We start from the raw sequence: 12,116 nt of genomic DNA, 5'->3' as shown, positions 1-12,116 counted from the left end.
GCGGGCGGTGGGCAGGCGTGTGGCTCCTCCTATCCCTTGTGGGGATGCGCCAGCTGCGTTGCCGAATGGCGTTGTTGCCGATGGATTTGGTGAGCGGGAGAGGAGGCTTCCAAGATCGCGCGCGTCGCTGCCCTCAGCCGCGCCTCGCCTCTCCACGTCCTCGACCTCTGTCGCAAGCCAGCCGTGTCCAGCATTGCACTGCCGCCTCCTTTTATAATCTCCGTTCCGCGCTCCGGAAGCTCGTCTCACCGCCACCGACAGGACCCTTGGCCGCTTGATCGACGACGTCCCGCGGCTTACTAGTTAGGCGGTCGCCTGCAAGTGGACAGCAGCCAAACTGCCCTCGCCCGCGCCAAACTTCGTCCTCGCTCCAGCCTCACACCCTCTCAGCCCTACCCACCTGCCGCACACCACCTTTCTCGTGAAAGTGCGCGTCCAGCAACCTCAATCCGTGCCTGCGACCCTTCGTATTCGCTCGACACCCGTCCGCCCTCCTGACTAGCGCCCCCCGCGACACCGAGCCCGTCGTCGAGAAAAGTACCTCCACGCTCGAAGCCGCCACCCGGGGCTAGCTCCCCTCTTCTCCCTCGACCTCTTGCCATCTATCACCCCGACCGATCCCCCCACAGTCTTCCCTCCGCCGCCATCATGGACTCACCCGATACGCCAATGAACAACGACCAGTACATCCAGAATGCTGTGCGCGCCGTCCACCAGAAGAAGCCCGTCCCTGAGATCGACTTCTCTCTGCACACCATGGAGGACGGCACCCAGGTGAGCACGTTGGAGCGTGTCATCAAAGGTATGCCGCGATCTCAATGACCTGTCTGCGCTCTCCACCCCGCCTTGCTGACATCCCCCCCCCCCGCAGATGTCCAGGCCCCCGCCTTCCAGCCGCCCACCATGGAGCAGTTCTGGTCGCCGAACGACCCCTCCAAGCCGAACCTGCAGTTTCTGAAGCAACACTTCTATCGCGAGGGTCGCCTGACCGAGGAGCAGGCTCTCTGGATCATCAACAAGGGTACCGAGGTCCTCAAGGCGGAGCCCAATTTGTTGGAGATGGATGCGCCCATTACCGTATGCGGTGACGTGCACGGCCAGTACTACGATCTCATGAAGCTCTTCGAAGTTGGCGGTGACCCGTCTGAGACCCGCTATCTCTTCCTGGGCGACTATGTTGACCGCGGCTACTTCAGCATCGAGGTTTGTCTTTGCCGCGAAGCTCATGCGTAGCCCAGCTGACACCCGGGTAGTGCGTTCTGTATCTGTGGGCGCTGAAGATCTGGTACCCGAACACGCTCTGGCTTCTCCGCGGCAACCACGAGTGCCGGCATCTGACTGATTACTTCACCTTCAAGCTCGAGTGCAAGCACAAGTACTCGGAAGCTATATACGAAGCCTGCATGGATTCTTTCTGCGCTTTGCCGCTGGCGGCAGTCATGAACAAGCAATTCCTTTGCATACACGGTGGCCTGAGCCCGGAACTCCACACCCTGGAAGATCTCAAGAGCGTACGTGCCATCGAAATTGCTGGTGTATGATTTGGCCCTAACCCCGCGTAGATTGACCGCTTCCGAGAGCCTCCCACCCACGGCCTGATGTGTGACATCCTTTGGGCAGACCCGCTTGAGGAGTTTGGCCAAGAAAAGACGTCCGAGTTCTTCATCCACAACCACGTGCGCGGTTGCTCGTACTTCTTCTCTTACCCCGCTGCCTGCGCATTCTTGGAGAAGAACAACCTTCTCTCCATCATCCGTGCGCACGAGGCGCAGGACGCTGGTTACCGCATGTACAGGAAGACCAGGACGACCGGCTTCCCCAGTGTCATGACCATCTTCTCCGCTCCAAACTACCTGGATGTTTACAACAACAAGGCCGCCGTTCTGAAGTACGAGAACAACGTCATGAACATCAGGCAGTTCAGTACGTCGAATTTCCAAGCTGCGAGATTGTGGAAGAGCTTAGAAACTGACCCCGTATAGACTGCACCCCCCACCCGTACTGGCTGCCGAACTTTATGGACGTCTTCACATGGTCTTTGCCCTTCGTCGGCGAGAAGAGTGAGTGCAACCCACTCTGCATTCTCAACAATGTCTAACACCGCTTCTACAGTCACCGACATGCTCATTGCAATCCTCAACACTTGCTCGAAGGAGGAGCTCGAGGAGGAAACGCCTGGATCAATCTCGTCGGGACCGAACTCGCCGCCGCTCTCCAGCATGGACCCCGAGTCAACCGAGTTCAAGCGCCGCGCTATCAAGAACAAGATTCTCGCCATTGGACGCCTCTCGCGTGTTTTCCAGGTGCTGCGTGAGGAATCGGAGCGCGTCACGGAACTCAAGACGGCATCCGGTGGTAGGTTGCCAGCTGGTACGCTTATGCTTGGCGCAGAGGGTATCAAGCAGGCCATCCACAGTTTCGAGGATGCGCGCAAGGTTGATCTGCAGAACGAACGCCTGCCGCCGAGCCAAGAAGAGGTGCGCCGGTCGGAGGAGTTGAGCAGACAAGAGGCATTGGAGAAGGCAGCGAAGGAGGCCGAGAACGACACTGGGCTCGCCACTGTTGCACGGAGGATTAGCATGTGAGCCGGCTCATTTCCGGGTACTGTTGTGAGTGGTGTACTGACATTGATTTTTAGGTCTTCTGGCTCGAGCAGGAAGCGCTGAGATACCCGGCAGTAGGAGCGGTCACCCTTTTGTTGATTCAAACCATAGCGAGGGCACCCAAGGGGTTGGTAAGACGGGAAATGGCTGGGAAATAAGAGCACGACGGCCCCGAGATCCAGGACGCCCCATGCGCCCATAGCTTTTAAAACGCTGCAAAACTGTACTTGATGATAATGAACCGAGTACTGTGAGAGAATGCCAATATACCATATTTCGTGAAGATGCAGCAGGTGCGAGCGTGAGAGTGCAGTCTTGGCAGCGAGCATGACGAAATGCACAGGCACCGCGACTTGGAGCGGAGCGCGGAGCTTTGAACTTCTGCACCTCTCCCGCCGCGCGTCAACCAGCCGCAACAAAGCGCCCCAGCGGCCCCAATGCCTCCCCGGATCCGCTCTGTAGCGAGGCTCTCCACCGCGCTGCGGTCGCGATCGAAGGCCGACCTTTTCTTCTGCCCGTCTTGCTCGCTATGGCGCCTCGCCGACTCCCAACCGCCCGCCGCCGCAACCACCGCTCACGCGCTTTCACGACACTTTTCCGCCGCCCGACGTCGCCCTGCCGCAGCGCTTGCCTCACGAACCGCCATCAATGCTCCCTTGGACGTTCCGCCACGGCTGAAGGAGCTCTACCAGGCATTGGATGTGCTGAAGAGTGATGCTGCCAGCTACGTGAATTTCAGCAGGCTGCAATTAGCGCTGCGGGGACTGGAGAGCGAGGATCCCGTTGTGCGGGTCGCCGGTGGGTACACTCGGGATTTGGAGAGGCTGTTACAATTTGTGGGCAGGCACACGTGCTGACGGCGTACGGTCGATAGTTCTGAGCCTGGGCGACCAGGCGTCGGCGAAGCAGCTCGCCCGACTTTTGCTCGCGGATCCGCTGTCTGAGCAGAGCAAATGGGAGGATGCGCTCGAGGCCCGCGACACCGAGAACGGCCAGGCCATCTTGCTACGGCATGACCCACTTTGACACATCAATTGCTATATCTGCTGACCCAGCCACAGGTACGGCGACGATTCTGACGTGCACCCGAACAACCCTCTCCTCCACACTATTTCCGCCCCATCGAGGATTTTACAAAAGCACAACGTCGAGATTCTGATTTCATCACTGAACGCCAATTTCTCCGGACCAGTGTCTCCCTCCAGCGCCGAGAAGCCGAGAGATGCTATACTTGTGCCCACATTGCAAACACCTACGTCGGCGACTGGCCGGTTGACAATGGTCACTTATCCTGTGCACCGGGCTATCGTGTTCGGCGAAGGCGTCAGGAGTTGCGTCAACTACGGACGCTTTACTGCGGGGCAGTCGGAACAGGAGCTACCGCCCGAGACGGTTAAGGTTGCTATGGGTATCCCGGCGCCAAGCACAGAACTGAAGCAGGATGCCTCGGACCGATATGTTGCAATTGATGTGAACATTGGTGCTAAGGCGCTCGACAAGTTTCGGGAGTCGATCACCCATTCAGTCTTCTACGAGCGGGGATGGCATAGGAGTGGTCTGCCCGTTCTCACGGCCTGGCTGGCACATGGTTCGAGCAGCAACGTGCCTGCAGGACTTAAACCCGCTATTCGCGACCTCGTGGACTCGATTCTAGCAGACGCCGACGAAGCCATCACTGTCGAGGACACGCAGCGCCTGCAAGAACTGCTGGACTCATCCATTTCCGAATCGACCAGAACCGCCATCCTCTCCAGTCTCGCCAACTGGGCCGAGTACGCACACACGGAGCTCCGTGACCAGCTAGACATCGCTTTCTCGTGCAAGTCGTGGCGCAAGCTCGCATGGTGGAAGCTCTTCTGGCGCGTCGACGACGTAGGCATGATCCTGTCCGAGCTGCTGGAAAGGCGCTGGCTGGTGTCGGCCGAAAAGGACATCATCTGGGTGGCCGGCCGCATCGAGCAAGCCGGCTTCTTCGCCAACGACCCGGACGCCGCCCACCTCCCCGAACGCGCCACACTCGTCCAGCCTCCTCCTCCATCATCATCGAGGCAGCCCGGCCGCATCGGCGCCGTCCCCGACGCGCCGCACCCCCGCGCCCTCCAAAAACTAGACGCCGCGCGCCGCGCGGCGGCCGCGTCGGACAACGCAGCGCTCGCGCTGCTCCCGCCGCCGCCCAAGCCGTGGCCGCAGCAGATCCCCCTGGCGCGCACGCACCTCGCGGCCGCGACCGTGCCGCCGCTCGAGGCCCTCGCGCAGCGGCTCGTCGTGCAGACGCTGTCGACCGTCTCGGCGACGTCGGCGCTGTCGGCGCTGCTCGTGTACGCGTTTCCCGGCACCGGCCTGTTCGAGGCCGGCGCCGTGGCGGCGCTGGGCGCGGCGTGGGGATTGAAGCGGATGCAGAGCGTCTGGGAGGGCGCGCGGGGGAGGTGGGAGGCGGACGTCAGGGAGGACGGCAGGCAGGTGTTGAAGGAGACGGAGGAGAATGTCAGGGAGGTGGTGAGTGTGAGGGGTCGGCCGGAGAGCGACGCGGTGGGGGCGGAGGAGAGGAGGAGGGCGAGGGAGGCGGTGGGGAGGGCGAAGAGGGCGCTGGATGGGTTGGTGGCGTGAAGGAGAGGGAGGGGAGAGAGAGGGAGGGAGGGAGGGGTCTGAGGGGCGGTTGTATATCCTGTATGTGTACGTTTTTGTACGGTATCAGTAGTAGGAAGTCGAGAGATGGGACGGACCTGCTTGACTAGGTGGGCCGGTCGGATCGGGACCGGATGGCGGGAATTCATTTGATGCGTTTTCTTGTATACTTTTTGTTGTTTTGTATGGTGTTGGCTGCATACGAGAGCATTTGGCCGTAGGGAGGCTGGGTCTTTGCGTGGAGCTTATAGAGTCAGAGGATGCTCAAGTCATTAAGCATTTAGAGGTCTCAAACATAAATATTCTATCCATTCACATGCGCTTTAAGAACGCAGTACGGAGTGCCTGTTAGGCGCAGACAGCCTATCGAAGCCCATAGATAGGGCCACTGTTCTTATTCTCTATTTTTTTTTTTTTTGGAATAAGTGGTCTATCAACTGTGAAAGAATACTATGCTCGGTTGGACATGACACTAATTTTGTTGCTGAGGCGATAGAACGGTGCCGTTAACATAATGGCCGGCTGTATGGTTAGACGGGTACAAATACGTTGACCCAGCATGTTACATTAATGACAGAACCACGCTTGAAACATGCAAGATCCCAAATTCCGCACTGCGCGGAACATAGGCGTGGGCGGAAAGTGCAGGGGAAGCGCATGAACTAGGGTGTCATACAATCTGACGAGCGCACAACGATGACCCAGCGAATCGGCCTCGGTCTGCTCGTACCTCGGCTCTAGCTTCTCCACACCTCCCCACCCGCGAAGCTTTCCCCAGATTCCATTTCCCTTGCCAGACATACCCGCCCCGGCTCTGTACATAGTCAATCAAGTGCTTGCCTACAACTCCACCTTTTTCCCGCCTCTCTGTACCGTTTCACTTCGCAATGGCGCACTCACCACCACCGTTAACAGGCATCCGCGTCCTCGAGTTGGCCGGCCTGGCACCAGGTATGTATGCAATGCACGCCGCTCAGCAAGTTCTCTCTCTCTCCATCCTACATGACTGATCACGCCCCACCATCCCTCCAGGCCCATTCGCCGGCATGATGCTCGCCGACTACGGCGCCACCGTCATCCGCGTCGACCGCGCCCACCCCTCCTCCCGCCACGCCGACCCCACTTCGTCGTCGTCGTCCTCCTCCGCACCGCCCGCCGCACTACCCCCACCCCCGCCGACCGCCGACCTCCTCACCCGCCGCAAAACCTCCATCGCCATCGACCTCAAGTCCGCCGGCGGGCGCGCGCTCCTCCTCGCGCTCCTCCCCGCCTTCGACGTCCTCATCGACCCCTTCCGGCCGGGGGTGCTCGAAAAAGCCGGGCTGGACCCGACGCGCGTCCTGCGCCGGCGCAACCCGCGCCTCGTCGTCGCGCGGCTGACGGGGTTCAGGCCGGAGCGGCGGGAGCAGCAGCGGCGCGATGAGGAAAAGGGCGAGAAGGAGGGGGAGAGCAGTAAGGCGGCGCAGCAGGACCGCTACGCCAACATGGCCGGACACGACATCAACTACCTGGCCGTGTCGGGGGTGCTGGGCATGCTGGGGCGCAAGGCGGGCAAGCCGTACGCGCCGGGGAACGTGCTCGCGGATTTCGCGGGCGGCGGCGCCATGGCCGCGTTTGGCGTCGTGCTGGCGCTGCTGGAGCGCGAGCGCAACGGCGGGTGGGGCCAGGTGGTCGAGGCGAACATGGTGGACGGGAGCGCGTATCTGGCGAGCTTTTTGCGGCTGGGCATGGGGAAGGTCAGGGTGCCGGTGGCTAAGGCGAAGGCGGCGGCGGATGGGAGTACTGCTGGAGAGGTGATGGAGGAGAGGGAAGGGGTGTGGGGCAGGGCGAGGGGCGAGAATCTTCTGGATGGCGGGTGTCCGTGGTATGATACGTACGAGACGAAGGATGGGAGGTGGGTCGCGGTGGGCGCGTTGGAGGAGCGGTTTTTTGAGAAGCTGTGCGAGGGCTTGGGGGTGGAGCCGGCCAAGTTCCCGGGCCCGAGGGAGGACAGGAGGGTCTGGCCGCATCTGAGGATGCTGTTTACGGCAAAGTTTAAGAGCAAGACGAGGGAGGAGTGGGAGCGCGTGTTCGACGGGACGGACGCGTGCGTCACGCCGGTGCTGGAGCAGCAGGAACTGAGGCAGCTGGGATTCGATCAGCGGCCTCCTGTCACGCTTAGGAGCTCGCCAGGTCTGGCCATTGCCGACGGGGAACCGGACACGAGGCCGGCTGCTGAGGGCCAGGGCATCGGCGTCGAGGGCGAGGGGTGGGAGGAGAAGGGGTTGGCGCCTGGCGAGGGCGGGGAGGAGATGCTGGCAAGGCTGATGGGGTGGACGAAGGGGAGGCACTACGCGGTGGAAAACGGTGGGTTGGTGTTGATTGAGCGGACGCGGAGTTCGAAGAGCAAGTTATAAGCTGTAGACCCATCTGTTTCAGATGAGTGGGAGCATAGATAATGTGCATATTTACAAGGAGGAGTGCCGCCTGCTGACACTCAAGTACTGGCTCTGATTTCGCCTGGTATCAATCTTCGTCCTCGCCGCGAGCGGTAGCTCTGTCCGGCCTTCCATCGCTCAATCACTCATAACCCATCATTCTGTAGAATCCGGGGCCAACTGGTAGCCGGGCTTGTTTGCTGCAACAAGCATGTGTGGGCCATGTTCTGCCACCGGTTGTTGTCCAAAGGCAAGCGGGCTTCTCGTCTGCCCGTCTCCAGGGCGTGACTATTGGTTTTCCTGTTCCGGGTGAAGCGTGGCAAAGTCGGATCGCTTGTCCTTCTTCCTCTTGCCTGACTTGACCTCTCGGTCGTAAGGATGCGTGTACGGATCGTCGTCGCCTTTGATCGGGTGCGAGACTTCTGGCGTTCCGCTGCTGCCGTCGCTGCCGATGCTGCTGATGGTGTCCTCAGAGGGTCGCAGCCAGGAGAAGTCGTCCTTCTTGTGGATGTTGGTTTCGACGGGCGCCACTGGGACTCTGAAGACTGCTCAAAACAAAGCATGAGCGAATAAGGTCAAAAGGCTGGGGTTTGGGAAGAGGGAACCGTACGCCACTGCAAGAATGTTTTCTCGACCATGTTTTCCTTTTTCGAGGCAAAACCAAGGGTGAAGGTCGGAAGGGATTGCTATGATAAAGGCTGTGGTGGTTGTTGTCAGCTTTCTGTACTTATTTTAATCCCCGCGATCCCTGGCGACGATATTTATAGTAAGCGCGAGGCTTATTCGTCGCACAGACGCCGATGCGGCTGCGGCTGCGCCGCCGAAGGATCCTGCCCTTCTTTACTTATTATTACGTCATTGATCAGGCTGGCGGGGTTTCACTGGTAACGAGCCCAAAAGTGGAAGGGATAGGCGGTGACTTGGCTGTCGAGAGGGGCATGTTGTGCCGCTATTTCCGTGCACCTTATGTGTCCCTTTGCAAACCATCATGCTCGACACTGTGCTTTCTCTTGACGTTTGACTGGGCTTTATTGCGATTCAGAGAATAATGTGAAATGTAATCTTGCTTGACCAAACCATAATTCGTCCTCGGCCGCCGGGTATCAATTTCGATGCCGCTGTGTGAGAAAAGAGACGCCCCTGCCAACACGATTCGTTACATCGTAGATGATGCTACACAGCGCGGGCCAAATAACTCTCCCGACCAAAGAGAGCCACAAACGTCCATTGACCTTCTCCAGGGCTCAAGAAGCACCAACACCACTTGGGTTCGTTGACCAGTAGACCTCCATCATTAACGACCGTCCCTCCCGCTTCGAGCCCACAACATGAAAAAGTCGGACATCACCATTTGAGGCTGGCCCAACCATTGGCGTAGCCGTGTTGTCCGAAAACGCTGTTGAACACGCCTTTCGCACCCCCTGGACCGGCGTCGTGAACCTTCACCCTCCTTCTCGACCTGGACCTGGACTTTGAGCGAGATGATCCTTCCGGTGCCTGCAAGGTATCCTTCGTTTCTCTCCCCCCATGGCGCGTGGTGGTCTTGCCGTCCTTGTCTACGACTGTTTCATCCGAGCCCTCGAAGCTTCTGACGGACGAGCGGTCATCGTTGCCGTTGGCGTCTTTGCTCTTCTTGTTTCTCTTGCTTTTCTTGTCCTCCTTGTCGACATAGTAGTTGTCTGGGTTGTAGTCCGCAGGCGGCTTGATGGCGCCGTACACTAATAATGTCAATGATAAGCCAGCATGCTAGTATTTATGGATGACTTACTCGCAAACTTGATGAAATCCGGCATGGTTGTTTGATTTGATAACAGGCGATAATGAAGGGTTCTGATTCAAGTGTAGTGTGTGTATAGTCCTCTTCTGCTAGACCTCATTGGAGCTGCCACACGCCTACTACTTATATCTTGCAACTACACAGTATACGAGACGGCAATAGCCCTAACTAACCACCCTTTGCCGCACGAGCCAGTGGCTATGTTGTATCGAGGATGCCTGACGTCACACGTATGACTGAAAGAAGGCATACAGGGTCGATCCATCAAACCACGCGGGAGACCGGAATTCCCGAACAACGTCCACGAAGGGCCGAGCATCGCCTTACTCACTGGCACAGAAGAAAACGGTGGCTCGGCTGCCCTGGAGTGGAGAAGCAGGAGAAGAAACGGGAAAGGATAAACATTTTGGCCCCCAAACGTGCGGCGCTGAGCCTCATCAGGAGATCTTCAGCGCAATATACGGAGATAGCTATATGTGGGGAATCGACCGGCAGAACATCCGAACAACAAAAACGCGGAAGATCGAACAGGGCTTCGCGTCGGGTGCTACGTAGGAAATGAGAAGGAAAGCGGACGAAGAAAAACCCAAAAAGGAGATGGCGAGAAAGAAAGACTTGCTAAACTTCGGACGGTCGTCAATGTCGTTGGAAAAAACTGGTGATCAACACCAGTTCCAGGCAGGCAAGTTGGGGGAGGGGCCCGGCAGCAGTGCGTGCGTGCGTGCATGCATGCATCACAGCCTCCCCCCAGTACTCCGCCCCGTCTCTCCACCACTCTCTCCACTTTCCCTCGTCCCCACTCCCTCCCTCCCTCTGCCCGCAAGCGAGCTGCCTCACACCTCCTTCAAAAAATTCGGCGTCGGGCTCTGCGCCCCGGGCCGCGCGAACTTGAAGTACTTCCGCGGATAATACGCAGGGCCGTCCCTGACCCTCAGCGCCTCCGTAATCGAAATGCTAACCCTCGACGTGATGGTAATCTTCCCGCCGCCTTCACCTCCTTCCTCCCCCCACAACCCATCCTCATCCCCATCCCCCTCCTGCCCATCACCACATCCCCCCCGCCTCCCAGCTCCCCACCCTCCCCCCCTCCTCCTCCTCAGCAGCGGCAGCAGCGACAGCAGCAAGGCGCGCACGGCGGGCGCGTTGCCCACCAGCACGTAGACGGCGAACTCGACGGCGGTCGCCATGGCCAGCAGGGCGAGGTTGTAGGTGCGGTCGTTGGACGAGGGGTGCGAGTAGGACGCGCTGGTCGTGGTGGCGGCTTGCTGGTACTGGGCGACGACGCGCAGGCCCGACACGACGACGCCGGCGCCGGCGAGGAGGAAGAGGGCGAGGGTGCTGCCGGTGGTGCTGCTGTTGTTGCTGTTGCTGTTGCTGCTGTTGCGAGGGGAGGAGGAGGGGGAGGAGGAGGAGGGTCGGGGTTGGGTTTCTGACGGGTGTCGTTCTGGGTCGCTGGCGTAATTGCTTGGTGTTGGGGCGGTGTTGGATCGCGGGGGAGGGGGGGTCGTGATGGCTTGTCTGTCCTGATGGGGTCGTTGGGTGAGCGTTGGGATGGGGAGGATGTAGATGAGGACGATGGTGGCGACGTTCTGTTTGTTTTGGTTAGCGGGGACGGACGGCCGTTCTGGTGACTGCGGATCGAAGGGAAACGTACGACGGCGACAGGCGCGTAGTAGGCGATGCCGTCAGGATAACAGGTGGCATCCGGATAGTCCTCTGGGTCAATATAGGCGCCGAGGGGTCGGCACTGAAGTGCATAAAAGATCCACGAAGCCACTGTCTGGACGGCGACGATGACGGCGGTGATGCGTATGACCGTCGAGAGTCGTGGGGTGTACAGGGTGCGATAGAAGTAGAGAAGGAAGGAGAGCTTGAGGAAGAGGTGGACGAGAAGATAGCAGAACTGCTCGATGAGCTCGTACTGTGCGCTGCGTGTAAGTGAAGAATCAAGGAAGGCGATTGCTGCAGATTTACGGACCAGTCTGATCTTCCTCAAGTTTTCGGAGCTGACCAATCTGACGTGCCTGGTACATGTCAGCACTCGGTCGTGATGGTGTAGAAGTGTTCTTCTCGACTGACTTTCCACCCCCCAAGACAAGCCATTCCCAGCAGATGTACATTTCAGCGATGAGTGTCACCTGCTCCGTTATTAGCTTCCAACTGGGCTGAAGGTCATGCAGCTGTCATACAAAAGCAATTGCCATGAGCCGATCATCCCAGGTGAATGCTCTGGCGACGAAGACACGCGCACACAGGCGCAAGACAAATGATATGGCGCATATCGCAAAGAAAGAAACAGAGATGATCCAGCTCAGAGGACCCAGGTCGTCAGTGAGGGCCATCGTTTCGAGTGGCAACGCATAAAGAGGGAGCGGCGGCAAGAGTAGGCGGGAAGATCAAGCATTGGGGTGGCCAACCCCAGAAAAGAGGCTGGATGATGAAGCGAAGCGTAGGCAGTGTAATGAGCGGGCCGGCCATGGGTATGCATAAATGCCAACGGGGATTCCCATAGTAGTGTAGGGTGAGGCTGTCAGGAAGGGCGGAGGCGGCTTGCTGCAACGAGTAAGTTGTCCGCAAGGCAGATGGTGGTTCCAATTTTACAACGCCAGCGATCTTCGGTTCGGATGCTGGATTTGGAAAGATATCGTGCTTCAGCCGTAAGTTGCGACGCTGGTAAGGCTGCTAGATCTGGCG

At 59.0% G+C, this 12,116-nt stretch overlaps 6 protein-coding genes across 6 annotated transcripts; 3 read left to right on the top strand and 3 right to left on the bottom strand.

The window, feature by feature from the left end:
- Nucleotides 1–648: 648 nt before the first annotated feature.
- On the top strand, nt 649–2,666 carry BKCO1_3100076 (serine threonine-protein phosphatase 2b catalytic subunit; the record flags this gene model as incomplete). The annotated part of the gene is made up of 7 exons (XM_020274354.1): nt 649–802; nt 872–1,203; nt 1,254–1,511; nt 1,563–1,923; nt 1,983–2,060; nt 2,113–2,581; nt 2,639–2,666. The coding sequence occupies 7 exons, from the start codon at nt 649–651 to the stop codon at nt 2,664–2,666; spliced, it is 1,680 nt and encodes a 559-aa protein (XP_020129630.1).
- Nucleotides 2,667–3,040: 374 nt separating this feature from the next.
- On the top strand, nt 3,041–5,210 carry BKCO1_3100075 (serine threonine protein phosphatase 2b catalytic subunit protein; the record flags this gene model as incomplete). Its single annotated transcript, XM_020274353.1, has 3 exons — nt 3,041–3,401; nt 3,478–3,613; nt 3,665–5,210. The coding sequence occupies 3 exons, from the start codon at nt 3,041–3,043 to the stop codon at nt 5,208–5,210; spliced, it is 2,043 nt and encodes a 680-aa protein (XP_020129633.1).
- Nucleotides 5,211–6,115: 905 nt separating this feature from the next.
- On the top strand, nt 6,116–7,624 carry BKCO1_3100074 (alpha-methylacyl-racemase; the record flags this gene model as incomplete). The annotated part of the gene is made up of 2 exons (XM_020274352.1): nt 6,116–6,179; nt 6,261–7,624. The coding sequence occupies 2 exons, from the start codon at nt 6,116–6,118 to the stop codon at nt 7,622–7,624; spliced, it is 1,428 nt and encodes a 475-aa protein (XP_020129632.1).
- A 309-nt stretch (nt 7,625–7,933) lies between these two features.
- Nucleotides 7,934–8,283, bottom strand: BKCO1_3100073 (uncharacterized protein; the record flags this gene model as incomplete). Its single annotated transcript, XM_020274351.1, has 2 exons — nt 7,934–8,190; nt 8,256–8,283. The coding sequence occupies 2 exons, from the start codon at nt 8,281–8,283 to the stop codon at nt 7,934–7,936; spliced, it is 285 nt and encodes a 94-aa protein (XP_020129635.1).
- A 706-nt stretch (nt 8,284–8,989) lies between these two features.
- Nucleotides 8,990–9,438, bottom strand: BKCO1_3100072 (uncharacterized protein; the record flags this gene model as incomplete). The annotated part of the gene is made up of 2 exons (XM_020274350.1): nt 8,990–9,363; nt 9,414–9,438. 2 exons carry the CDS (start codon nt 9,436–9,438, stop codon nt 8,990–8,992), a joined length of 399 nt encoding a protein of 132 aa, XP_020129634.1.
- Nucleotides 9,439–10,255: 817 nt separating this feature from the next.
- Nucleotides 10,256–11,764, bottom strand: BKCO1_3100071 (l-fucose permease; the record flags this gene model as incomplete). The annotated part of the gene is made up of 4 exons (XM_020274349.1): nt 10,256–11,011; nt 11,077–11,446; nt 11,502–11,560; nt 11,612–11,764. The coding sequence occupies 4 exons, from the start codon at nt 11,762–11,764 to the stop codon at nt 10,256–10,258; spliced, it is 1,338 nt and encodes a 445-aa protein (XP_020129637.1).
- Nucleotides 11,765–12,116: the final 352 nt, after the last annotated feature.

Source organism: Diplodia corticola (genome assembly GCF_001883845.1).
Source record: "Diplodia corticola strain CBS 112549 chromosome Unknown scaffold31, whole genome shotgun sequence".
In the NCBI taxonomy this organism is placed as follows: domain Eukaryota; kingdom Fungi; phylum Ascomycota; class Dothideomycetes; order Botryosphaeriales; family Botryosphaeriaceae; genus Diplodia; species Diplodia corticola.
This window is presented reverse-complemented; position numbering and strand designations above follow the sequence as displayed.